We start from the raw sequence: 27,765 nt of genomic DNA, 5'->3' as shown, positions 1-27,765 counted from the left end.
TGTTTGTCTTAGAATGGGCATTTTCTTCTTTCTGTGTTTGGTTTGCAAATGGACTCAAATGTCTCAGTCAAGTCCGCAGCGTTGCGATAAGAATTCTCTAAAGAGCTGCCATGAAACTTATTGCACAATCCCAGTCATTATTTCACTCGTTGAAAAATGTTGTGTTTGTGTGGATGAGCTGTAATGATGACAAAAAATATGAATTTGTTCTTTTTCACTTCCACAACACTTTCAGATGTGATTTGTATCTCTTTTGGGAACACTCAATTTCTATCGATGACATCATTACCATGACTTCTGTAATTACAATCAAGCCGGCTCCATGTTGCCCAGGCTGAACTTTAACAATAGCCTTGAAGAAATGTGAAAAGTGTTTTTGTAATCTGCCGCTACATACGTATGGAGCACGCACGACACTGACAAGTAAATATGTATTTTCAACATAGAATCTTGCAGTAAAGACAGGATTTGTCTGCAGAAAATGAAAACGGTGCTTCAGCCTAAAATGACAAACCTCTGTGGTGTTTTTGGAACTTCTTACTTAGCAGCCTAACCTACTGCAGGTGCCTCATTTGCCAGCGCTACCATCGCAGACAAGAAGGCCATTCATATGGCCCAGCGGTTGTCCTTTGCTAAGTGCACAGCTTTCGCTGCCTCAGTAAGGTGCAAAATGAAATCAGAGAGACCTGTTAGAAATTCTGCCATCAAGCAGACATGACACAAGTGGAAAAACAAACAGACTCGAAAATAGTTTCTTTATAAATGCCATCTCCGCATTCAACTCAGATCCCAATCAAGAATTTGAGTGGCTTTATTGGATGGTTTTACAAACAGATTTACCTTTGTGGGCTTAACCAAAAGTATTCCTTTGTTATCCACTGTAAGAAACACTGTCAATTTCGTTACAATCGAAATCGATGCATTCAATTCCATTCAGGCCGATTCTCCAAATCAAGGCCAACGAATACTTCATACAGTGTCAATTTCCACACGTGATCATTTACTGAAGCAGTCAAGCACTCGCTCACCTTCGCTTTCTTTTGGCTAGATCATGACTGCTCTCTAGTGGAATTCCAGCATTATCACACCAGCCTCCGCCCACTTTTTATTGTCGTCGTTGATACTGCTAGGTTTCTTTTAGCGACTTTATTGAGATAGTCGCTTGTGTTGGCATTTGTTGAGTAGAACCATAGATGGGGTTTTTTGTCCTCACTGTGTTTATCATTGTGTGCCATAGCTGTCTGGGGGGGTTGGAGTTGGAATGGCTCCATTTTGCCATCTTTCTGGACCCCTGAGACACCAGGCAGCTAGAAGAGGCCCTGGACAAACTGCACTTATCCGAAGCACACAACCTCAACTAGTAAAGTTGTTTTGAAAACAACAAAGGGGACTTTAAAATCAAGTCACAGTGGTCAAACTGCACCTATCTGAAGCACACAACCTCAACGAGTAAAGTTGTTTTTAAAACAACAAAGGGGACTTTAAAATCAAGTCACAGTGGTCACTACTCAATTCAAATTGCCCAAGGAAATGCATTTTTCACTTTCTGACAGCTTTGTACATCCAGTATAGGCCAGAAAAAAATAAATAAATAAAAATAAAGCAGTTCACTGTAGGAGCCACACAAAGGCTGCCATTGCAACAAGTTGCTTGCTTCACTTTTCTTCTTTCAAAAGTGCTTTTTAATTTGCTGAACGTGGCTCATTTCTCCCAGCTGTTTCTGTCAAAAGAAGTGTGAAACTGAGGTTAAAAAGAATACTTTTGAGAACCAAAACCAATTGAAAGTTCATCGAGTGGCGAAGAAAGTAAGTAAAAGCAATCCAAGAGTCATTCATTTCTCTTAAAGCAAAGTAGCGGAGTAGCATAGTCTTATGCAATGGTCAAGTCAATCATTTGGCCTGAACATGCAATCATTTTGGTGCTGGTGTTTTGTTTTGTTTTGTTTTTTAATGCAAAAAAATGGTGCTATGCTGCAAAATTCAAGCATGCATTGAATCCATACCTTTCGAGTGATCATTAGTGATCCCTTCTGCCATTTGCAGTGGCCGTTGACTTGTAGCCTGGTTGCCACTGGTCATATCAGTCTCCATGGCAAAGGGATCAGAATGGTTTCCAAAAAGACCGCCTTGCCTCTGTTTTGCCAAGTAATTGTCATATTGATTTACAGTGAGTCACAAATGCCACAAATAGCTCTTTGGAAAAACAGCTAATTATTTGACAGTGAAATAAAAACAGTCATATTTACAATTATTTAATCAGATTGTGCATTGCATAGAATTTATAAAAGACTTACACATTTACACACACACACACACACACACACACACACACCCGAACACTTACCCTGAAGATTTCTTCTACAGCTTCATCAGTAACTCTGTCCATCTCATCTTCATTTAGTAGATCACCAGAGATGGTTCGATGGAGCTCGGGAGCAGCCTCCTCCTCAATGTTTCGAAGTCCTGCCTGAAGGATATAGTATCTGGAGTTATGGCATCAGTATATGAAATAGTCATCGTTGTCCTTGTTTCTTTCTGACATACGTACAATTATGTAACTATACTTGCCTGTATCTCATTTGTGGCGCTTTTCTTTGTTGGCCTGTAACCATAATATTCCTCCTGTCTTTTTTTCATTTTCCTGAAATAATCCTGAATTAAAAATGTCGCATAGAATTTTCCCACAGTCACTTCATCATCTGACAGCAAAGAGAAGAGAAAGCAAGAAATGAGTTGTGAATGATTGCTTCTTCGTACTGTAGTCAACTCAAAGGTGATATAAATACCAATAACTCAAAATGTCTTAACAGTGACCATCTCTATTTGTAATTATTACCATTCCACCTCGTTTTTCTGTCCTGTCGTACATAATATGAAATGTACTGTAATACACGAAGCGTCGGTCTTCACGCTAACCTCCTATCGGTGGAATGACCTGATCCAGCAGTTTCATACTAGTACGCTTCCAGATCTTCTTAATAATTGCTCTCAGCTCCTCGTTGGCTTGTTCAAAATTACCTGGAAAATAAGAGTCAATATGTATAAGTTGTATAAAAACAAAAAAAAAAAAGAAAAGGAATGAAAGAATAGAAATGAAAAACCTTCCGTCTTTATTTTCAGTGCAGTTCTAACCAGGGCAAAGAGCGTTGCGTTGAAGGTGACTGTTCCATCACTGTTGAGCGGCATGTTCATGGAGACGAGCCTCTGCATCATAAGGAAAAAGACTTTGAATTCATTTTTCTTTGTCTTTAATTTGGACATTTAATTCAAAGTAGATCATGCTTGTCTGTACTTTTATTTCTTCTTTTTTTATTGATGTGTATTGATTTATCTATCTGTTGTGTCACAACCAGAGCTGGCAAATCCAGGTCACTCTCAGCCACGCCCCTGCAATCACGCTATTCACTGTCACTTGTTCCCAGCGAGTTAACTTCCCTATTTAAAGCCTGCTTGACTAGGTCCGTCAAGCGCCACATGTGCAAAGTGTGCTGCTATTGGTATCCTGACTCCCTCTACTTGTACTCAAAAGAACCAGTGGCCAGGTACACACTCATTGGTACAACCGCTGCACTTGTATCATGAGTGCCATTTTGCAAAAAAGATATGTTCCTTCTTTTCTGGGACTGTTTCCTTTGAAAAATGTAACCAATATATTTGTTGGCGTGCTGGTTGAGTAGGACAAAGCTTCCTTGTCAGTGGTACAACACAAGCATTGTTTGCAAGGAGTTCCTGTGACTGTAGTTGCTAGACAGCTCTTGGCAACCATCTGACCAGTTTTCCTTATCTCATTTTGAGGTTTCATCAAGTGTGTTTCATTGCCACTATTGGACCAAATTAGTATTCGCCATTTAATGTTAGGTATGCCTGTCAAAAATGGTTTGCATTTCAACCAAATGAAAAAGTGCAAAGTGCTCTTTCAGTGGATATACGTATCCCCACACAACCGTTTTCATCCATCTTGCTCTCTTTGTAAGGAAGTAATGCGGCCTCCGAATGAATTCCTGACTTCCTAACTAATGTCAATGCACTACAAATATCCTAATGGGGAAGCTACACGTATGGACATGCTACAATGTCACTTTTTTGTGAGTTCGCTCGCTCGCTCGCTCGGTCAGAAAACATTTCAATTTGCGTGCATTTTGAATAATACCCACAACGTTGCCACAGAGAGAGCACACTTGGCAAGCCAGCAATTTCTTCAGCAACATTGCATTGAGCATTGAAAAGTCAAAAATGGATGTCCGGACATTCAAACACATTGCTGATGTCATTCATCCCTGAAAGGCACACATACAACACTACCGTTTTGTTAAGTGCTCTAGAAAGTGGACTTTATACAATACAGTGCTGCTTTTCTTTGTAACACAGAAAAGAAAATGGGGGGGGGGGGGGCTATTAACAGATGAAGAGTACCTTTATTCCTTTTTCTGGGTAATGTTAATTTGATATAAGAGTATACTGAGTTCTGATCTTGAGTTAAGATATTAAATCAAGGACGCGGTCTCGTTGTATATACTCAACAAGTACATCTGACTCCTCCATTTTTTTCGAGGTTAAGTGGAGTCTCTCACAGCGAGCGGACTTTGGGCCAATGTTTGTGTGTGCCTCTTCGATGTGTGCGTACCTTGCAGGCAATACGATGGGGACAAAACTTGCCAAAACCCAGAGGTGGGGGGATTCTCCGTAGAAGGGTCACTACATCCAGATGCTTAATGCGCCCCCTAGGGGGGAAAACAAAAAGTTGAAATACGAATCAATCGACCGATGCATTTGCGACGTCACTTACCACAGCCGATGGCAAGGCACGTGTACACAATCAAGCATTCACAACTTAAAGTGTTGCATGTTTTGGAATGTGCGAGGACGCCTGCTTTAACAGATGAAACAAGCAAACTTCATACCCAATTCAGTAGAATGGTGTCAGCCCACGTGTCTGACATAACGCAATGACCACCAGTTCGGCCAGCGTTTTTCCAAAGCTCTCTTTTGACTACACACTACGTATGTAGTACGTATATCATCAGTTACTTACGTGGCCTCTGGGTCATATTCTGCCCATATTTTCTTGAACTCATCCAAGTGCTGGGGCCCCAGAATGGACCAATCACGGGTCAGATAGTCAAAGTTATCCATAATGACAGCCACAAACAGGTTTATAATCTGTGAATGAGATGAGCAATATTGCCATTAGAGGTGACAAAAGATCAAAACGAGCGTTCTACCTAATACACAGACTATGTGGACAGATTTTCTTTCACGGCTGAATAATGTGTGGCTGATCAAACTCTTTTTTTCCTCCATCTCACCAGAAAAGCGCAAAGCATGTAGAAACTCAAGAAGTAGATGATGGCAAAGTTGGATCCACAGGTGAACTCTTCTCCAGGTAGGTAATCTGATTTGGCGTCACATTTCTTGCCATACATACTTGCGAGCATCACTTCATGCCAGGCTTCACCTGTGGCACATCTGCAAAGCACAAAATGTTACCAGCGGACCACTCGATTTGATCATTTCATTCATCATAGGTCAGCGTCTGAATGATGTAAAAATCGAACTAAATCTGAATTCATCTCGATTGCTAGTGTGGCAGTCTTGGAGCTATGAAGTGAAGCTGTATGCTGCCGTGTGCCTTCTTCGTGTAGTCTCCATTTCCATCATGTAATTGTTTGTAAGTGGTAAAGGGGTCATCGCGTTCCATCCTTTGATCTTCTACTGCTATCACACAGCAGAAAGGCTCACACTCTCCTCTCCAGCTGAATGGCCAGCTCTTTCTGGTGCATGTCTTATTGTTACTTGATAAAAGAAGAACAGTGCTTTTTTTCCGCCACTTTGAATTCTAGCACCAACCTGAATAAGAGCAGCACAGCCTGTGGAAAGGTCTGGAAGTTATTGTTCCTGTTGATGTACGTCCCATCAACCAAAGCAATTTTGCCAAATATCTGGAGAGAAATTGCCATCAAAGTCGGTTCAGTCTTGCCAAACCGAGATTTGGCAAGCATACGTACCTGCATTCCAACAACAGCATATATAAAGAACAGCATTAGAATCAGCAGGGCCACGTAGGGAAGAGCCTACAAGAAAAAGAGCAATCAAGCCAAACAGCAACAGCCTTATCAATTCAATTCAACATCATGTCATCTGTTGTCTAACATGGCTGGTATACTGTACCTACCGGCGCACCACTTTTCGGTGGAGTCTGGGGATTAGTCGGGTTGTTTCACCCGACTTAATCCAAATAGATACCGAGCCAAGTCCATTCCGGCTCTGGTCTTAAAAATCAATTCGAAAAGGATTTGCTGCATTGCTTTTGCCATAAGAATGCATTGTGCCGATGATTCCCTTCGACGGACTCTCTTGTATCAACTCATCTGTGCTTCGAGGAATCGTACACCGCCACTGTTTTTCCTCTTCAATGAGGTTTTTGATTAGCCTCTCTACACAAAAGCTTAAGAGTGCTTTTCAAGATGCTATCCAGATGACCTTTTGATCTTGTCACTTTCTCATCTCAAGATGGATGCTTGGAGGGCTTACACTAGAGGACAAAAATGGAACCAACCTGAAGGGATTTTATGAAGGTCCATAGGAGATTCCTTATTCCTTCAGAGCGATTCAAAAGTTTCACGAGACGCATAACACGAAACAGTCTGAAGAACGTGATTGACACACTCATATTCTCCGAAGACTAAAAAGAGAGAAATAGTAAGAGCAGTCCACAACACTCCTCGGTGACCACTCGATTGGACTCCGACTCACCGCAATTGCTTGCATCGGATCCACTGCCTGCAAAGAAAATGTTGTTTTTTTTCTTGTTCCTTTTTGTTGCCAAAATGTACAGTGCACTATAGAATCTACAATGTATGCATTTGACAGTCTACGTGCAATCACAATGCATTTGATATAGTTACATCACAGCCATGGAGACAGTAGAGCCCTCCAGAGGACACCAGTGCTGCCTGTATGGTGGGAGGGCAAAAATCAAGTCAAAAGAAATTGGACTTTGGTCCTCATACGGTTTGTCCCAGAAGACAAAAACACAACAAATTGATGACCAACAAAACAGAGCACAGAAGTGAGTAAAAATTCAGGAAAACAAGGTGAAATACTCACATCGATTTCACTCAGAATCACATCCACGACGCTTCCAATGACGATGACAAAGTCAAAAACATTCCAGGGGTCTCCAAAGTAACCCTAAGACAAAAGCAGAATGTGGGATTATTAGCATTCATTTGTATTGTTCAAAGGGTAAATCAAATAGTGCCTCCTTCTAAATCATTATGAGGCCATGTGTTGATGTGACGTGCAATGTCACCGATTTTTACTCGCCTTAGCTTTGAAGGCCATCAGTTTCAGGATCATCTCCACAGTGAAGAGCACAGTGAAAATGACATTTAGCATGTCAGATAGGTGGGAAACATGGTCGGACTGATTACAGTGCTGTGGGTCAAAGGCCAAACACAAATCTGTAAGGTAAGGTCCATTTTGTAAAAAAGATTTGCTCTCATCATACAGTGCGGTGAATCACGAGGGAATGGAACCAATCACTTTGATACTTTTTAAATGAGTTATTATAGTTTGTGACTCTAAGGGTGATTCAAGACAAATGGATGAATGGAATGAATTGAGTCGAAATGATAGTCTTGTATCATAATAGTTGCCTTGGATGGAATTAGGCAAAAGGAGCAATGCAGAGATATCACAAGAACTTGTATAATGTGTACATACCTGCATTCCCAGGCACATGGTGTTGAGCATTATCAGAAGGAACATAAGGTATTCAAAGTAGCAGGAAGTGACAATGTACCACACTTGATATTGGTATGGGTTCTTGGGAATATAACACCGCAGCGGTCGGGCCTTGAGAGCATACTGCACGCACTGGCGCTGGAGAAATCATTCAAGTTATGTCATTGAACTATTTGAAGCGTGCATCCATGGAGATTGGAAAAAGAAATGTATGTCGTTTTGGGACACATACCTGGTTTTTGTCAAGCTCACAGTTTTTATACTCTTGCTCTCCTTGCTCCTGGAAGGTGACGATGACGAAACCAACAAATATGTTCATCATGAAAAAGGCAATAAGGATGAGGTAGACGATAAAGAAGATTGAGATGGCAACTCGGTTGTTGTACACCGGCCCTTGATCCTCCATATTTGAATCGATGGCTTTGTGAAGGATCCTGAAGGGAAACACACAGGAGAAAGAAAGAAAGAAAGAAAGAAAGAAAGAAAGAAAGAAAGAAAGAAAGAAAGAAAGAAAGAAAGAAAGAAAGAAAGAAAGAAAGAAAGAAAGAAAGAAAGAAAGAAAGAAAGAAAGAAAGAAAGAAAGAGAAAGAAAAGGTATTTCAGTGGTCATTATGTGCATTTGTCCATCTTATGATGGTGACTTACTTGGGCCATCCTTCAAATGTGGAAATGGTGAAGAGCGCCAGCATCCCGTTGAAGATGTTATCAAAGTTGAGTTCCGAGTTGGTCCATTCCCTCTTGCGGACCTCCATCTCGTGAAGTGCTCCTTCCTGATACTTTATATACCAACCTCTGAGTAACAAAGGTAAAGGACTTTGGAACACCGCTGTTGCACTCTGCTTGCTTCGGAGTTATGCTTGGGTTTCATTTTCTGCGCTATTATCCAATATCCATCAGCAGCACAAGCCAATCTCATTTCACCATGCTTTATATTTACATCAATGTGCTTACTTGCATTCTTCTTCAGTCATTTTGTCTGGGTCTGTGCAGGAATAGAACTTTCCCTGATAAAGTGTTGCACAAAAGATTTTCAGCAATCGAAGGTGTCGACGTGCAGCGTATCAAGTTAAACAACAGGAAAAGAATGCTATTCCTCTTTGCAATAGGATTACCTTGAAAAGCTGAACTCCAATGCAGGCAAACATGAAGTCAAGCAGCATGGTCACCAGAACAATGTTCCCGATGGTCTTGACAGCAACAAACACACACTGGACCACATGCTGGACATCAAATGAAATGACAACACTTGAATACCTGATGAAGGCAGAACCCAAAGCTTGCCATCCCATCATTTCCAGCCCCATACCTTGAGGCCCTTGGCTCGATTAATAGCTCTCAGCGGTCGAAGTACCCTCAACACCCTCAGAATCTTCACCACGGAGATGGCACTGGATCTAGGTTGGAAATGACAGAATTACAGAAGTTTGAATTGGAAGAATTGAAGAGTTTTTGGAATCCACCTACTCCATTCCCATGGAGAGTAATGATACACTGACGACCAGTAGATCCAAAATGTTGAATGAGTTCCGGCAGAAAGAGCCTTTGTGCAGAAATGCGCCATACGTTGTCATCTGAAAAGCAGTGAACACAAGAACTGAGCGTTTTGGTTTTGTCACGATATTGAATTTGGATGTTTTTACGACCTTGAGTACAATCTCTGCTGTAAACACTGAAGTGAAGACGATATCAGCATACGCCAACACCTGTTTCACGTGAATTGCAATTGTGTGAATGAAACATTTGAAAGTTGCACAGCCGACACATGCGTACTGTTTATCACCTGGTTCCTGAAGGACACGGGGTCGATGGGATCCTCAGCCGCTAAAGAAACGGATGACAGAAGGATGAAAAGGAGGATGATGTTGGTGAATGTGGTTGCATTTATGATGCGATGGCACAGTTTGCGGAACCTAAAAAAGGGTTTGGAAATACAGAAAGTTTCATCAATTGTCAGATTCAACATTATGGAATTCAATTTGACTTCAACCACATATACATAGGTACCAATGACGGTGAAAATAATCAATAGGAGTGCTGTAAGTGCAGCTGAGAGCAAGCTTTATTGCCTCTTTTCTAGGATCATTATTCATTTGTATTTTTTTGCTGACATTTTGTGAATGTCAGCAATCAACAACATCGTACTTGTTTTGTGGCCCAAAGATGAAAAATGAACTGGCTTCTGGCATCGGTACCGCTTCTTCCTTCAACTGAAGATCAGCCATTGGACGGGGTCTCGGACTTTCCGGGATCTCAGGGTCCTCTTCTTCATCGTCACCTAAGTAACATGGAAAGGGGGATTAGCATGTCTTTTTTCGATGCAAATATTGAAGCGTTGTTTACCAGGAAAGTCAGCTGGAGGGAAAGGGTCTTTAATTTCATTCACGTTTGACTCAAACTCATCAATTTTGAGCTGAAAGTTAAGAATTGGATGAATACACAAAGCAGTGAAATACATTTTAGCTTTGCCTAAAAATCTCTTACTCTAGCAGTCGTGGGGAAGCCCTCAACACCCTTGGCTTTCTGCTCGGCTAATTTCTTTGCAAGATTTGCTTTTTCCTCAGAAGTCTTGTTGGGCAAGTTGGTCCTATGGAGCAGGAGATTCAGAGGATCGCTTCGTTGTTTATATCAGCGATGGTCGGTCGGTCGGTCAGTCGGTCGGTCGGTCAGTCCGTCACAGAACATTTGTCTTTTGTAGTTATTGTGCATGCATGCATCAAGGTAGATCAACCTGAGTACTTTCTTTCTCTCCTTATCCTCTGCTTTCTCCTTCTGTGCCAAAGTCAAAGACTCGGCCTCCGCCAAATTATCGACCGCAATGGCCAGGAAGACGTTTAAAAGAATGACTGAATAATTTTCTGGTCAAAGAATATCACTTCACGATTGGGTGATGAGCATGCAGGCAAACGCAAAGGATACAATTTCCACAAACAAACAGGATGACGAAGTAAATGCTGACGAGGATTCCAGGCATGCTGGGTCCCCCGTGCGCCATGATGCCGTCATACATGACGGCGTTCCAATCCTCACCTGTAAGAATCTGAAACACGTAGGTGGCACTAATTTACGAGCTGCTAGCAATGATCAGCAATAGAGAGCAAAGCCCTCGAAGCAAAACCGTCATTCCTGTACCTGGAAAACAGTAATGAGGGCTTGAGGGAAGCTATCAAAAGTGCTGCGGGGTTTTGGTTGGTCCGAAAAGTTGAACTTTCCTCCAAACACCTGCATACCCAGCAGGGAGAAGATGACGATAAAGAGGAAAAGCAGGAGCAGCAAGCAGGCGATGGAACGGACTGAGTTCAAGAGGGAAGCCACCAGATTACTCAGAGATGTCCAGTATCTAAAAAGTATAGCAACCGTATACGTATATGAGGTCGTTATTCTGCTGGAATGTGTTCTACGTCGTACTTCAGATCATTTACCTGGTGACTTTGAGCAAGCGTAGCAGGCGGATGCAGCGCAGCACTGAGATACCCATGACCGACATAATGTTCATTTGGACCAGGATGAGCTCCATCATGCCGGTGGACACCACAAAGCAGTCAAAACGATTGAAGAGTGACATGAAGTACGACGACAAGCCAAGCGCGTACATCTTAATCAACATCTCCAGGGAAAACATGGCCAGCAGTAGAGTATTGGTGTTGTCTGCGCGGCCCGCAATGTCAAGGAATGCCCAGGGGGGGAAAAAATGACAAGAGCAGAATTTCAAGAGTTTTAGAATCATACATTAAAAAAAGATATGCTTTCAATTATTTTGATCCAAATCAACAATGAAAACATCACATTTTGGAATGAATCAATGAATTGTCTGCTTATTCTTTTACACTTGATCCCGAGGAAATAGAAAATGCCAAATGAAAATGAATAATAATAGACATCATACGTATATTGATTGATCTCGTCAGGCAAATATTGAAAGGGCTTACAAAAACAGATACAGAATGTACTTGGTTTGAAGTCAGTGAGTAACTGGATACAAGCCCAAAGTTGGGAAAAAAAAACAAAGATATTCAAAGGCAAGCCATCTGCAAGTGATTGTGGTTTTGGAGTGAAAATGATGACCAAGAGTGTGTGTTAAATGGCCCAAATGGATTCATGCAAAAGTGTCAGGGAAGCGTTGCTCTGACCTTGCCAGTTTGTGAGCCTTTCAGACTGCTTGTGGTGTTCTGTCGCAATAGCAAGTGTATTGAAGAAGACCAGCATAATCACCCACCAGTAGAAAAGTTTGGACTTAACATACACTAGGCATTTACGGCGTAACCAACGGTTCCACTTGCGAGCCTGTTTACTGTGCAAATGTGAAGAAGAAGAAGAAGAAAGGAAATGCATCTGTACAACTTGTATTGTAATTAAGGAAAAAACAGCTGTGGACAGTGGCAGCTGGTCAATAAAGAGTGCTTCCGCTTAGCTTAGCTTAGCTTAGCTTAGCTTAGCTTAGCTTAGCTTAGTTTAGCTTAGCTGAGTGAATAAGACCAAGTCGCTCAATATGTGAGCAAAATAGCAGTGGCTTTTAAATCCTCATCAAGACCTTGTTGCAAGACTTTTCCAAAATTTGTTTTATTTTATTGTCTTTTTTTTTTTAATGTAATTAAGAACAGATTTGCATTCACAGATTTGCATTCATTCATTTGCATACTATATATTTGATTTATTTTATAAGTATATAATGTCCGCCCTGGAGAAAATTCCACCCAAAACTTACTAGTAATAGATGATCAACTGCATTGTGTCCATTTTACCGGCACTTCCTGCCTCTGATCCTCCATTTTCAGTGGGGAGCAAACCTGAATAGAGTCATACATTTCCATACAGTTAGCGTTGACATTGTGACCACCAAATATGGCCTCCGTATAGTGCTATTGCTTCCTTTCTGAATGTGGAGCAGATTTTGTTGCGTTGTCAACAGTATTCATTTCTTCAGCTTTGTTGTGTAGGCCTTACTCTGGCCTTCATTGTCATTATCCATGACTTCAGCTTGGGTGATCCACTCCATATAACCCTTCAAGTCCTCATCCAGCTGCTGGGTCTCCCTCAGCTTCTGAAACTCACCCCGGGACTTGGCTTTCTCTCGTTCTTTGGTGAACTCACTAGCGAGAAAGAAGACAAGACAAAGATCATGAGTGGGTGAATGATCCTAAAAGAAGATCATCATTCCTAAGGTTCAAAGGCTTCAAAAGTTCTTACCCACTAAGCACACCAAGAACCAGGTTGAGCACAAAGTAAGAACCGACCAGGATGAGTGTGGTGAAAAAGATCCAGGGCCATTCCATTCCAATGGCATCATTCACCTGTTAAATGCTTTGTGTCATATTTGAGCCCAAAATGTTTCGACAGCACACATCGTACCCAGTATAGAACATCCGTCCACCCTTGCGTAGTAATACATTGGTACACAGTCAGCATGGAAAATCCCAAGTTGTCAAAGTGAGTGATGCCATGGTTTGGGCCAGGCCAGCCGGCTCGACACTCTGTGCCGTTGATGGAGCACCGACGGCCGTTCCCTGCTTGGGCACATGGGGCGGGCTTCTCGTTCTCCACTGTTGCAACGATGTCTGAGTAAGGACAACATTGCAAGAAGGTCACTTCCTGGGCGTGCCCCTCATATTTAAATAGGTACACCTTCTCCATATGCAGGAAATACAACTACATCGCCTCTGACAAGCCTACAATACATGTTTAGTATATGGAAAAACAAGTAGAGCATACCAGTGCCTGTATAGTAGCATGTTTTATGCATTTTACATTTGAATAGCTCAAGAGCCATTATAGAGTAGATGGTGACCATGAAAAAGACCAGTAGGGTTATGTGAAACAAGGGCAGCATGGACTTCAGGATGGAGTTCATGACCACTTGCAGGCCTAAGGAGGAACACATTTCATTTGAGACAAAAGCCATCCATCTTTCAGTCTTTTTCTGTTTCTAGGTTATCAACTGTTGTGTGTTGTGGATGACTGCGGTGGACTTACTTGGGACTCCAGACACCAGTCTGAGTGGTCGAAGGACTCTGAAAGCCCTCAGAGCTTTCATATCAAAACCACCACCTTTTTCGCCAACTACAGGCTCAACTCCACTGATATGATGAATAGCATCAACCGCCACAGTAAAGAGTCTGAAATAGCACATGAAGTACGGGTTGAACAAATGGAACATCAACGGGTACTTTTGACTTACAAACGCACTGAAAGCTAGCAAATAATGTGCATGTAGTATTTAATTACAATTTTCAAATGAAGGAAACAATTAACAAACAAAGTAACAATTCTAAAGGATAGTTTTCATATTTCTATAAATGGAACCAGCAAAACTTACCCAACTGACACACAAACAAAGTCTAAAATATTCCAGCAGTTTCTTAAGTAAGCATCGGCATGAAAAAGAAATCCATAGGCAATTATCTTCAGGAAACATTCTACAGAGAAGATGATGAGGAAAATGTATTCCAGGCTTTCCTGTAAGACAACAAGCATGACATACTTGCTAAGTGACGCGACTGAAAACCACCCCAACCTCAACCTTATTTACAAATTATGGTTTGATTTCATTCACAAAGGATTAGTTGACATCTGTTAAAGACCACGCACCATCACAACGCTGCACAAAAGGTACGGTAACTACAACATTAAAAAAAACACACACACACACACACATGCAAAAATCAACAACATTTTCTTAGGCCTCCAGACTAGTATTTGTTATACAATCAGTTTGTTTGTACATTTCATTTCCTGCACTGTCATCACCTGACTTGCCAAAATGGGAAAGGGGTTGAAGCAATTTCACTCCTATAACTATATTGGAGTGATTAAATCCAATCCCCCCCTCTACCTACCTGTTACTCTCACTCTACCTGTTGCTCATCTGCCTTGGACCTGGCACTGGGGTGCCCTATGCCTAACTTGTAGTCCATCCTGTGTATGCATGTCACTTACAAGGCCGCAGTGTATGGGAATGTTTTTTATGGCCTCTCCCATTTCGGCGCAAGGCATGCGCTCTGCTTTTACGCAGCGAGCATGGTAGCAGTCTATTTTCGATACATAACACACTGACGCACTTATCCCGCTGCCCTTCATGGGGATAAAGCAGTTACATGAGCCCATCCGTGTCCTTGTAGACTTGTCCTCGCAACTTGCAAGTGATCCTGCATTAGATTTGAAAATGTGTAGGTAGTTTTGATTCTGTTTGAATTAAACTTGGTGTATTACTAGTGTTTTCGATGATTTATTTATTATCACGCCACCCTAAGGCGAGCGAGTGGATCTGTAGAGATGGATGGATTTTTTGTTGCTTTATTTTGCTGACACCATTTTCTGGAGCATTGTGCATTTATACAATAAAAGTTTGATTCTGTTGCATGTCGGCATCAGTAAGCGTTGCTACTAGGGCTGGCTATTAAATCTGATTTTCAAAATTCCAATTCGATTAATTAAGGATTCTCTGCAGTTCCAAACCCTTTTTTTTTTTCATATGGAAGACATTGGCAATACTGCAGAACAGTGGGCGGGACCACTGTGCCGCCACCGGTTAGCACAGTTGGGGTGCGGCTTCCATTCCACCTCCGGCCCTCCCGATGTGGAGTTTGCATGTTCTCCGCCTGCCTGTGTGGATTTCCTCCAGGTCCTCCAAAGACATGCACGCTAGGCCATACCAACTTGTCCGTGCATGTGCCCTGCGATTGGTTGCCAACCAGTTCAGGGTACGGACTGATGGAATAGGCTCCTGCACGCCCTCTGCCCTCGTAAGGATAAGCGGTTTAGAAAATGAATGTTGAAATGTGTGACCAAATCGTTTGCATAAGAAATGCGTGGTATGCTAGGCTTCCGATTTTGCCTTTATCCTGCCTCAGCAGCATCTTAGAAGCCACTGAAGATATTTCTGCTTTGCTCGTCGGGCAGTCACATTTTTTTGTGCACCACTCATTCTTTTCTCATCTGCTTCCTTTACAACCTTCTCCCCTTGCCGTCTTACTATATTTGCGAGTTGCTGAAGAATGAAAAGGGTAAAAGCCTGCACCGATGACATCTCAGCAAAACAAGTGGCGGTGGCGTGACGGGCTTGTTACTCTGCCGCTCTGCTGGTGGCACAACAACAAGCGACAGTCCAATTAAACATAACCAGTGCTGTGTTGCTCTTTCCGGGTGACCGACATGTGACAACAGCACAGTAGGCATTTTATTATTTTCTCAAGGGACAATTTGAAATTACAGTCACTCAGTACTTACAATTCCGTTCTGTACTGAGATTTTATCCACTTAGTCCTTTTCTCCTTGTTCTATTCAGGGTCACGGGCAAGCCGAGGCCTGTGCCAGCTGACGTAGAGCAAGGGGCAGAGTAGACGTTGGAATGATCAGCAGCCACAGGGCACATTCCACCAACAATCATTTCATGTCTTTAGGCCAATATGAGCACAGGATGAACATGTAAACACTGTGCATGAAGCCCCAGGTCCAATCCAAGATAAGCACCCACCCCTAACTTTGTGCTGTTAGGTGGCCCACCACTGGCATTTTATTTCATGGTTCTTCATAAGAACATGTTGGTCACGCCATGACAATGGCGTCACCCAAATGGAGAAAAAATAAACCAGTCTGATGTTTTTGCAGACTCCACCCATTGGTTTTCTGTTTTATCTTTCTTGTTCAGAGCAGCGCCAAGTGTGGCATTTTGACTCCTTTTCACTGATGCTCGCATCCCTGATCCTACATTGGGTTATTTCAGCTACTCCAAACCAAAGATTGTAGTTGTTTGAAAAAGAGTAAAAAGACAACATAGACAACAACAATACACACAATCATGCACCAGACGCACCAGATTGCTGTTGGTGATGTTGCTGTCTTCCTCAGGCATGGGTAAGTACACAGCGAGGGCTACACAGTTGGCAAAAATGGCCAGGAGGATGATAATTTCAAATGGCCTGAATGTCATTTATAGGAACATGCATACCTTGATTGAACCTGAATCCGTTCAGATTCCGTATTATATGAGAAACATTGCTTTGGTGTCGACAGGAAAAAGACATTTTTCTAAACGAACCCCTCTTTCAAACTCCTGCTCACAAACTCAAATTCACACTCAAAAATCAATGAGTCAAGTTTAAAACTAACAAAGTGTACTCATCCAAATAGATTTGCCTTGAAATGAGGATACTTCCACTCCACGATACTGATGCAAGCCCGACGGAAGGGATTCTTGAGTGTCAAGAAGAGGAGAGATCGAGCAGGCCTTGGATTGCCACCGGTAGCCATCAGTTTCTTTAACTTCTCCTTCTGTTTTCTCTTCAGCGTTTCTTCATCCATGATGAAGGACGACAACGGGGGACTGTTACTGTCTGCCATCGCAACAATTGACTTTTGACCGAAAACCAATAGTGTTCATGCTGCGCTCCCGCTCATCTTTATGCGTTTGGGGAATAGCTGTCCCCTTGACTTGTAGACGACTGCTTGACTGAACAGCTGCTTGCTCCAGAGAATAAATATAGACAATGAACTTGGCAGTGGTAGCGTGAGGTGGCTGACATGACGTATGGCCACAGATAGTCTGGATTGCGAGGGAGGGAGCGAGGGAGGGAGGGAGGTTATTGTCTACGACAGAGGTGAAAGTGTGTACGGATAGACGTAGATAGATTAGATACATTAGATACAATAGATAGATAGATAGAGAGAGCGAGAGCGAGACAGAGAGAGAGAGATTGAAACTTTTGAGGTTATTCAAGCACAATTCTTTTTGGTATGCTCCTTTCGCTTCCCTTAGGTGTGTGAAAGCATACGTAGGTAGAACGGGGCTAGGTAAGGAGGCAACAAATCATGGGCAGTGTGCTAATCAGACAAAATGGACCAGACACAAGGCTGACTATTTAGCTGAGCCATCAACACATTACGCCTGTCTCTTTGGCTCTGACGGATGCTTGCACCAGAGGTGTTAGTCTTCAGACAGCTGCAGCTCAGTAATGTGACACTCAAACTGCTGTAGCTCGGGAGCTCCACACTTGTAGTTTAAATAGATTTCAAGTACAACTGCATTCTTAAGAAACTCCATATGTGTCATTTGCACCGTGACAAACTGAATGTCGACGCGTTTCTATTCATTTCAAACAACAAAATGGTGTTACAGATTTGCGACTTAGGCAGCGTCAATATGCCTGGCTTAGTGTACTTTTATTTCAAACAAATAATGACGCTTAGGTATCCATCTACATGCATTTATATACAGTACATATACGTCCGTCCGTCTCCCTTTCTCTATGTATATGTCATGAACAGGTCAATGTGCGATACAAAGTGATGGAAGTGAATTGTGGAAGGGCTTTGCTCATGTCTATGAAGCGAGATATAGTGTTCTAAAAGCCTATTTCCTAATGCCTGGGGACTTGACTCACATGGTACAATGTTGGCTGCAAAAGACAGGGAGGTTTCCAGCAACATGTTGGGCCGTCAATAACAGACTGTACCCACAGCCAAGTGTATAAACAAAGAAGTGTTCTGATACAAAAGTAATGATTATTTTTCTTTTTAACAGTAACTACGTATTAACGACTCCCCACAGGCAGGCGTGGCAGACATGCATAGGCATGAGGAAACCAATTCATGTTCAAAGGATTGTCGTCCAGACGGATGTCCTCGAGGTTGCGCCGAATGAAGTAACGGTCATGGCTGTCACAGAAGGTGTCTTCGTGCAGCGACTGGATGTTGTTGCCCTAATTGCAAACGACAAAGAAAAGTTCTTATTGTTTGCACACATTTCAAAGTCAAGTTGAAACGGTGCCATCTCTTTGCTGGAGCTCTCCGTGTCCTTGTATTGATGACACTTTGAATGCACAGCGATACCATATTGAGAGCCTCAGGCCCATTGTTGTGCCATTCATCCAAAAGCATCACCCCGTGTTGCAGCTTGTCAATGCATGGCCCCATGTTGCAAGAGTCCACAATTGGTGGAAGTTGAAGACACCCCAGTTCTTGCATGGCCAACATGGATAGGGATTGGATGCCACGGATTTAGACCAAGTTTTGAGCGTAAAGGCCTTTTGTGTACGTAGGAAATGGTTGAGCTCTTTGAGTGCAGCTTGTGAAAAATGGCAAGTCAAATTCATTTCTATAGCCCTTCATCACAAAAACATATCAGACGGCCACCAAATGAAACCAAAGTGTCGTGTTTCTTCCTGTGCTTACTTGCAAGTGTAATACTCGGAGACTCGATGGCAGCGGTGTTGGAATGTAATCCAGGTTATTATTTGATAGGTAGAGGAACTCCAGCTGACTCATATCCTATGTGAAAGAGAAATACACGTTGATAGCAACAATACAACAGGAACCATTTGAATACGGTACCCAAATGGATTCCACCCCTATTTGACTTGTTTCTACCTTGAAGGACTCGGAATGGATCCCTTGGCTGTTGAGTCTGTTGTTTCGCAGATCAATGTGCGTCAAGGTAACTGGTAGTTCTGGCAAGGCCTGGAGGTTGTTCTCAGCTAATAACAAGTCACGCAGCTGCTCCAGTGAGCCAAATACATCTTCATCCATTTCAGAAATCTGGTTTCCAGTAAGGTCGATAGATTGAAGCTTACCTGTAAATCAATGCAAGGCAAATGTCACGTGTCATTGTATTAGCCTGACAAATGCTCTGCTTGTGCTGAAACTGCTTTCCCACCCAGGTTTCTAAAGTCAGTGTTCTTAATGTGTCGGATGCTGTTGAAGCGTCCGTAAAAATGGCTGGTGTCCTTGGGCAGGGGAGGGATCTCTTTCAAGCCTGTGTCATCACAGTACACGCTCCCTCCAATGCATACGCACAGAAGGCAGGTAGGCATTCCTGCACACATACCAATGCGTAGACTCACTCTCATGGCTGAGTGCAGTCAAATAAGCACAATGAGGGTGTTTACAAACCCAGTCCGGTCTCAAGTCCAAATAGGCCGGATCCTTTGAAATCCAGAGTAGGCAGAGTCACTTTTTCATCACGGTGGTTAACTTTTGCTTTGCTGCCTAACCGTTCGACGCTTGCAGCTTCGGTCTCGACTTCAATCTGTCAATCGAGTGTAAAGGAGTTTAGTGATCTGTTGGTAATTGTTGGTTAAAATACCCCCAATAAGAGGTCATATAATAAGGGTACCCTACTTTGTCAAAAGTATCGGAATCGATAACGCCCACTTACTTCTTGGTCCAAGTCCTCATAATCGTAAGTGTCACCGTAAATGTTGGCTTCCAGGTTGTCCCAGTCCGTTACACTGTTCAGGTCATAGTTGTCCAGGTCAAAACCATCATCATCTGATTCGTGGAGGGGGGCCGTCAAGCAAGGGTAGGGCCCCGAGAAGACCAGGGCCATCAAAATTGCAGAGGTGATGAGGGTGTTCATCACCTGCACACATAACAAAGAGGTTTGTTTCCATAGTTAGGAACGGTGGCTGGGAGAGCCACCAAGGGCAGGCACCTCAGCTGTCAACCTTACTGTTGTCCATCAATAGTATAGCAATCATTTCAAAATGTGAATATAAATGTTCCAGTCTACAAGGGGAAGTACAATACTGTATGGTGTCTTTGTGGTCTTTCCAATTGCTATATTCATTTTCAAATGGTGTCTTCTGTTTTCCTGTTGAACACAACGTCCCAATTATACATATCGATGTGGATATCGTGGCGTCATTTCCATTTGAATCAATTAGTGGGCTATTTATGATGTTTACCCATTGAGCCCAGTCAAAGGGGTATTTTTAACGGTTTGGTCAGAATGCCTAAAGAATGTTTACTTTGAAAGTGACATGAGCCTGTGAATGTTGTTGGACTGCAGGAGCCAATCTTCTCCTGTCAGGCAGGACCCATGACTGATAGCCTGACTGGACATCACAAACGACACATCCAATGATGAGATCCATTACAAGAGCTATATGAAACACTATTTTCCTGCAGATGCTCAGCATACACCAATTACAATGAACTTGAGATGTTCTGTCATGTACATAAAAACAATCATTTTGAAAACCTATTTTATTAACATTATTATTTTTGAAATAATCTGTACAATGATTTGTCAAAGTAATTCTTGTGCGGAAATACATCCAAAGTTGGCCAGGACTGATTGCTCGCCGTAAGATGATGAACATGCCAACACATGATATGTCAAGTGGGGAAAAGAAATACATTCAACACCAATATCTGTATGGCGTATAAACATGACTATATCTTTATTTCTTTAAGTTTTCACGCGGTTTAATTGACTAATGGTGAAGTAAGAAACTTACGGTTTTTGTTCTCCTCTTTGTGAACTTGACGAGTCCAAGACCTTCAGTTCGACTTGTGTTTCCGTTTGGGATTCCCAGACTGGTCCCAGAATTCGGACGTGCCCTGTTCTACCCTTGGCCTCAGCTGTGTTTCTGAACAATGCTTCATTATGAAGGCAGCGGGGTGTTGTTTTGATGACTTAGCAAAATGAAAAGGGGGCTGGCCTGCTCATTGCAGTAAATGTGTACTCAGCAATCAACATGTTCCTGACAACAAACACGGAACAAGATGTAAGGACAATTCGTGAAATTCGACTGAAATATTTACAACATGATGCACTCTGCCATATCAGCTTGAACCCAAGCAATGAAAAATGTTTGACCATTGTTATTTACAGATGAGGGTTCTAAATGAAGCTTATGTTGGGTTCGTTTCTTGACCAATTTCTGGTTTGATTTATTCTGTTTCAAGCTTGATTTAATGTTGAGAAAAGTTGAACGTCAATGAGTGACTTGCAAACCATGATGGTGTTGATGCATGACAGGAAATTGGTTTCCATGATATGGTTTCTTTGAAACACAAAATGTCTCTTGGAACATAGAGATGAGTTTTAAGTGCAGGAAGATGCCCTCAGTTGTCATGCGAGGGGGTAATCGGAGGCCTCAGATCTCGCCTCAGATAGCCATTTTCAATTTGGATGTCACCTAACCCCCCTGCCCATCCGGACAAAATGGTCCAAAGTCCGTCAAAAGCCAAGTTTTATGAATGGACAGAGAGGGGGGGGGCTAGCCCAACTAACATTTAAGGGGAGGCCTTTCCAGAGGGAAGGACCGTCGTATCGGGAGCCAGTGAAGGGAGGCCAGAATTGGGGTTATGTGCTCCCTCTTACAAGCACCGTCGGCATGTTGGACCAACTGGAGACGCTTGAGGGAGGACTGGTGCATTACAGCGGTCCAACCGAGATAGAGTGAAGCAAGGCATCAATCGTTGTTTCCAAGTGCTGTTGAGAAAAGAAAGGCAGCACCTGGATTAAACAACATAACTGATTTGGCGCTCCAATTTAAAATCACTGCCCAATCTAAAAGGCAAGTTTGAGACTGTAGGCTTGAGATAATGATCGATGAAGAGCTAAGAGAGCTGTTCGTTGACATTTTGAAGATACAATGCAGGAGGTGTGGATGCAAAAGGAAATTGAAAGATTTCTTATCATGTGATAACGTGAAAAGAAAAGCCATTTTATAATGTTGCCTATCCTGAGGGTCTTTGCTGCTACGATAAGATTTAACAATCTTTGGAGATATCATGTGCTCAATCCAATACAAAAAATAGAGTGGCTATGTTTGTAGGGCAATAATGCAAGAATTCAAGAAATGTCTTTGAGCATGCCATGCATAGCTTCATACAATGCTTGGGAAGATTTGAGCCATGTCTTGATACACAAGTTGCCATTCCATTAAAAAGGGTAGAACTCTTCAATACGACGTCATTAAGTTTGAGAGCAATACAATTTGACGCAATACAATAAAAAACAAAACAAAAAAAAACACGTTAGCTACATAATTGAATATTTAAATAGACCACAACATAGAGTTGGACTAAAAAATGCAAATCAATAACACCCAAAAAAAAAAAATGTATTTTTTTAAATCTAGAAATCACAATAAATATGAGGTAGTCAGAACATTCGTTAACCTGCCTCATCTGTGAGTAAGTGGGAGGAGGTTCTACAAAGGCAGAGGCAGGCGGTGAAGACTTGTGATCCAGCCTCCCACCCATGTCGTCTATATGCATGGATTGATGTGGCTCAGTGAGTCTTCAGATCTCCGCAAGACACTCAGAGTGTCAAGCACCTTGGCTGAGATTCTACAGGGCTGTACAACATCCCAGGCTCCATTTTTGGGCAAATGACGCTGAAACTTGTTTGGCTTTTCATCTCATCCAGATGAACACACACGCGCTAGACTTCATAACTAAGGTAAGAGTCATGTCAAAATGTTCCCTCAGTACAGTATAGTGGCTCAAATCATTTGCTTCTTGCTCCATGGTGTTCTTTAAAGCAATAGGACTTTGCTACAGATCAAGATCATGTAAGTATCTCACCTCACCTAACAAGGGAAAGAAATGAATCAAATTAGAGACTTCCTTCTATTATTATTATTATTTGCTATTTCTAATGAATGTCAAACATACTTTTTGAACTTGGTGTTCAAGAGGACGACTTGCAAAGTATCCAGTCGAGCAGTTTATTCTCAGATTTCTCTCATCTGTGACTTGCTTTGGTGAGTTCTTTGGCCTCACATGTTCATTGCGTGCTACTTGACAGGTGCTTCAAGAAAAATTAAAGCCTGGCGCTTGGTTGGTGCCGCAAAAGATGATGCATGTACGAATATTCTTAAGGTTGAGTTGAGACAAATATCCACTTTCTACTTTCATGTTGTTTACGATAGATTCATCATTTTACCATTCTGTATTTTGGTCACTAGAGGTTTTTTTCTATAGGTTTGTGCTGTTGTTCTTGGGTAACTTTGTGCCTCTCTTAACTTATTACAAGTGCAACAGAATTGTGCCATTGGCATAGTGAGACAGACACCTTTTGTCAGTGCTTGCTTCAGTGGTTGGTTTGGCGGCAGGTGGGATGCCAAAAGTGACAATAATCGCTAATCCACTGTGTCTTTTTATGGACCTTTGCGAGCAGCTTCAACATCATAACATGACAACATTTTGATATGGTCGCAACCGGACCCTAACCCTAACCCGCACCGGACAAGTGCATGAGTGATAGGAGCAACGGAAAAAGCGGGCTGCTTTGTAGATCAATCAATGTAGGGTGGCTAAGTGGGCAGGGGTTAGCATGTCTGCCTCACAGTATGTATGGATGTATGTATGTATTTTTGTATGTATTTACAATCATTTGGAATAGACAAACTGTGATCGATGGGTCGTCGGGCCGTGGCCAGATTCCTCATCTAAAATGGCCATTTTTCAAGGCATCAGTCATTCCATGATTCCATCCAAACGAATGGATAGAAAGGAAGAAAACAAAGTGTGCTTGTCAGTGAAAAATGCACCATGGATGATCCCTTTAATGTGTGAATTCATTGTTGTCAGCGAAGCGCAGGCCCGCTCGACCGCCCGCACACTGCTCATGCGTTGAGTGGAGTTGCGCATCATGGCACACTGCATGGCTCAGTGCAGTGGCTCTTCCTCATCTGCGGGCTGGGCTAGGTTCCTTCTGCTCTTGATAGATTTCTTTTCGAATTGTACTCTTGGGTTAAAGTGACCTATTACCCACCACTATGTGCAATTTATTCGCCAACAAATGTTTGGAATCGGAAGCAGAATTGCAAGACTGCGGCTTTATTTGTTGACTGTTGTCTTCCGTGGTTTGTGGTGTATTATGACTTTCTTATGCATGTTTGGCACTGAAGTTGCTGTTCGCTATTTATCTGCGCCTCGGATTAGGCCTGGGTCTTAATAAAGCCTGCTACTATGTGCAGGCACCTCTTTGCTCAGCCTCCCTCACCTGCTTCTTCTAATAGCTGCTCTGATGCTGGTATGATCATGACCTGCTCTTCCAGGCTTTGTCTAACCACTAACACACTGAGTGAGTATCTGTCTTTATTTATAGGCATGGTATGCATAGCAATGCTTTCTAAGAATCTTTATTTCTAGGGGTGGCTCTGTATACTATCATTCATCAGCTTGCCTTGGTCACAGCATTTTCAGTAGCTGATTTAAAACCACGCTAGCGACAGAAAGTAATCTGTGTGGACGGATGGACGCATACATACTATGTGCCGTCTAAGACCCCCAAGCCAGACTTCAATGGGCTTTCACTTCCATAGCGCTTTCTACCTTGGTACTTTCACACCATTTCCTAATTCACCGAGTGGTGACATAGCATCAGGAGCAGCTTGGAGTTCAGTACCTTGCTCGAGGATACTTCAACATGGTCACAGTGGCAGGGAGGGCATGGAACTGCCAACCTCTGGTTGGGAGATGACCATGCTACCCTAATAGATGCCCTTTCATTTCTCGACTTATCATCTGTCCTTTCCTTTAGGCTTGGCATCCGCGCTTGTTTCTCATCGTCTGCTTTCACCTGGTATTGGGTGGTGTTCCCGGTCCATGCCGACACTCAATAACGCAGGAGCACCTGCGGAGCCTCAATCGCCTGGTGAGAATCATCCATCCATCCATCCATCCATCCATCCATCCATCCATCCATCCATCCATCCACATGGACACTTTATTCAGACGAAACGCTTGATTGAAATCTAACTTTGTAACATACCAGGTTGCTTTTGTTTGAGTCTTTAAAAGAAAACTAACGCTCTTTTGTCCCTTTGTAGATTGACAATCAATTGGACCATGGCTGTTTAATAATCTATCAGTTTACTGAACATTTGAATTTGGTAAGTGGATATTAACACATGACGTTTTCTGCCTTTGGGCAATTCCTATTCAATTGGATGCGTTTTTTGACAATTGTCATAAATATTGTCATCTTTTTATAACCATGACATCAAATGGATTGTTGGGTTTGTAGCGACCTGAATTGCAGTCTAAAAATAAAAATCTAAATTGTACAAAATCAATTGATAGGGCAAAATCTTTGCTGCGCGATGACTGCCGGGATAGGCGACCCCTGACGGGGGGGGGGGGGGGGGGGGACAAGCCGTACGGATAATGGATGGATGGTGAAGACTATTGTATTTAAAAGACTACCCTATTTAAAAGAGGATTTTGCACTGTTAGCTTTGGGGTTTTTCTTCAATTTGTTACAGCACTGCACACACAAAACTACGATGAAGTGGGAGAATTGGAACTGTCAAGTGTGTGCGATTTGCTTTGCATTGCATCTAAATATTCAAACTGGGAGGGGGCAGCACCGACTGTCATAGGGCGCAGAAATGACCCAGACGAAATGAGATACAGCGTAGGAAGGAGTGTTGTCATAAGTGCTATCACATGCCTCCCTCTTATGACTAGCTCCAATTCAGAAGCTGCAAAATTGCTTTGTGGAAAAGATATGTCTGATTTGTTATCATCATTATCTGCACAACAAAGACCCTGCTCAAGGTGGTACATACTTTGAGTTCAGTCCAAAGTGATCATCTAATTTTGTTGATGTTAGTTCACCAGATGTTTTACTCACATCTTAACAGCAAAGCTAACTACATCCTGATTCATGATTATTTCAAAAACAAAGAAAGAAAGAAAAAAGGCACATCACACAGAGAGAGCCAACCAGTCCCAGCCACATGCACACCACTGCCACTGAGTGGGAATCAATCCCATGCTCCCGGCACACGAGTCAAGTCAGGCAAGTGACTCTGTTTAGAAATAGGACAAGAAGAATTGTAGAACACAAGAGTGTGGAAAATTCCACTACAGGGGTGACGTAAATCACATTTTTAGAAATTGTTGAGCCCATAAGAGCAGAATTGGAACACTTGATCAATATTTACCATTAAAGAATGTGACTCGTGGCAGGACATATCCTCTGGGCCAGTCTGCCTTATTTGCACCGTTTCATCTGGTAGTTTACTCTCGTTAAATGTGCGCAGAAGAAGAGCAGCAATGTGAAGCGTATGCTGAGGCAGAGTAGTGTATGCCTCATCTAGAGCCTATGAGGCAATCAGCAAATGTACACGAGTTGGAAAATGAAAGTACGTACATCCTCCTAAATGCTGAACAAGAACGTGCCTTGCTCTTTTCATATTTTGCTGTCCTTATTTCTTGATTGATTGTGTTTTACAGAGTAAAATCTGTTATGTCAAAGCAGCGCTCCCACAAGTACTTGAGCTTCTGAGAACGCATTTCCATTACAGTAGGAGTTCAGACAATGGAAGATATGTCAACGCGGTGGAAAAGGCCATCTCCCACCTTTACTCCCAAGGATGTATATCTGAAATAAATGAAGAGATTGAGGTAAGATTTTCATGAGCGCAATCAGCAAACACAATGGATGGTTGCTGGAAATGGGCCTCTGTAGAGAGAATATTGCAATATTTGCAGCTAGAATAGTCATTCTTCCTGATTAGTCTAATGTTATCCTCATTGGGGGGGAAAAATCTTTGAAAAATAAGGCCATTTCTGTGTGTACTTAGGACAGTCCCTCAAGGTTATTGAAGATGGTAGAAAGCTCACCAAGGGAGGCTCTGAAAAAAGCCCAACGTGTGATCCGGATGTATATGAAATTGATGACATTAAGCACTTGTCCTGTGGACTGGAATTGTCAATCGGAATATTCTGCCGGAGATGATTTAAATGCCACTCAATTTACACCTACCAACACCTCAGGTAAAGAAAAAAATCCTCACAGGTAAAACGAGTGCTTTACAGTGGTACCTCAACATTTTTCCGTGAACCGTTCCATCACGTTTTTTTTTGCCACGTTTAAACTCTCAGGTACCGCTGTATAATTTACCTGCTGCTATATATTTAACCATTATTTTCTCGTTTTGTTTTACTGTGAAGCCAGATGCCTTAAGAAATGTCACGTTGGATTGGTGAAATTTGTTGCAATCTTCATTTCAGGTGAAGCAGAAGGAGGCCACAAAGAAAGCCCGTCTCCTCCAATAGCCGGTACGTATGTATGTACGTACGTACGTACGTACGTATGTATATGTATGTGTGCGACTGCCAGCCAAGGTTTTACAACATCTTGCAAGCTCAACAACTTCAATTAAGAGGCATTTTTCTTTTCTTTTTTTGCAGGTCAATACTAGGGAACCGAAGCAATAAACAATAAACGCTATTAAATTCACATTGTGTATAACAGTAAAGTTTATTTTCACAAAGCAAA

At 42.3% G+C, this 27,765-nt stretch overlaps 3 protein-coding genes across 5 annotated transcripts; 1 reads left to right on the top strand and 2 right to left on the bottom strand.

Moving 5' to 3' along the window:
- Nucleotides 1-226: 226 nt before the first annotated feature.
- Nucleotides 227-17,210, bottom strand: LOC119123274 (dihydropyridine-sensitive L-type skeletal muscle calcium channel subunit alpha-1-like). Of its 3 annotated transcripts, XM_037252274.1 has the most exons (42): nt 16,891-17,207; nt 16,552-16,657; nt 14,056-14,195; nt 13,713-13,855; nt 13,452-13,604; nt 13,092-13,297; nt 12,930-13,033; nt 12,687-12,832; nt 12,448-12,529; nt 11,873-12,033; nt 11,165-11,390; nt 10,875-11,082; nt 10,662-10,782; nt 10,474-10,588; nt 10,227-10,329; nt 10,086-10,155; nt 9,888-10,020; nt 9,526-9,655; nt 9,389-9,448; nt 9,210-9,316; nt 9,052-9,139; nt 8,858-8,965; nt 8,697-8,749; nt 8,391-8,537; nt 7,978-8,179; nt 7,725-7,883; nt 7,326-7,436; nt 7,107-7,190; nt 6,905-6,952; nt 6,753-6,779; nt 6,556-6,681; nt 6,005-6,070; nt 5,847-5,938; nt 5,306-5,465; nt 5,032-5,159; nt 4,624-4,720; nt 3,101-3,203; nt 2,916-3,017; nt 2,568-2,698; nt 2,344-2,466; nt 2,003-2,132; nt 227-1,720 (listed from the first exon to the last, which is right to left on the bottom strand). In XM_037252274.1, the coding sequence occupies exons 1-42, from the start codon at nt 17,076-17,078 to the stop codon at nt 1,683-1,685; spliced, it is 5,025 nt and encodes a 1,674-aa protein (XP_037108169.1). In that variant the 5' UTR covers nt 17,079-17,207; the 3' UTR covers nt 227-1,682. The 3 variants fall into 3 exon arrangements, 2 of the variants coding, with proteins under 2 accessions (XP_037108169.1, XP_037108168.1); XM_037252273.1 differs by having other exon boundaries at nt 9,210-9,448; XR_005098025.1 differs by lacking the exons at nt 227-1,720; nt 2,003-2,132; nt 2,344-2,466; nt 2,568-2,698; nt 4,624-4,720 and having other exon boundaries at nt 9,210-9,448; nt 16,891-17,210.
- A 600-nt stretch (nt 17,211-17,810) lies between these two features.
- optc (opticin) lies at nt 17,811-21,104 on the bottom strand. Its single transcript, XM_037252276.1, has 7 exons — nt 20,975-21,104; nt 19,891-20,094; nt 19,626-19,761; nt 19,390-19,548; nt 19,104-19,306; nt 18,909-19,004; nt 17,811-18,436 (listed from the first exon to the last, which is right to left on the bottom strand). The coding sequence occupies exons 2-7, from the start codon at nt 20,089-20,091 to the stop codon at nt 18,269-18,271; spliced, it is 963 nt and encodes a 320-aa protein (XP_037108171.1). The 5' UTR covers nt 20,092-20,094; nt 20,975-21,104; the 3' UTR covers nt 17,811-18,268.
- A 1,677-nt stretch (nt 21,105-22,781) lies between these two features.
- Nucleotides 22,782-27,707, top strand: LOC119123277 (macrophage colony-stimulating factor 1-like). Its single transcript, XM_037252277.1, has 6 exons — nt 22,782-22,929; nt 25,018-25,131; nt 25,307-25,369; nt 26,718-26,888; nt 27,068-27,260; nt 27,498-27,707. The coding sequence occupies exons 1-6, from the start codon at nt 22,897-22,899 to the stop codon at nt 27,647-27,649; spliced, it is 726 nt and encodes a 241-aa protein (XP_037108172.1). The 5' UTR covers nt 22,782-22,896; the 3' UTR covers nt 27,650-27,707.
- Nucleotides 27,708-27,765: the final 58 nt, after the last annotated feature.

This window comes from Syngnathus acus, chromosome 5 (genome assembly GCF_901709675.1).
Source record: "Syngnathus acus chromosome 5, fSynAcu1.2, whole genome shotgun sequence".
In the NCBI taxonomy this organism is placed as follows: Eukaryota; Metazoa; Chordata; class Actinopteri; order Syngnathiformes; family Syngnathidae; genus Syngnathus; species Syngnathus acus.
This window is presented reverse-complemented; position numbering and strand designations above follow the sequence as displayed.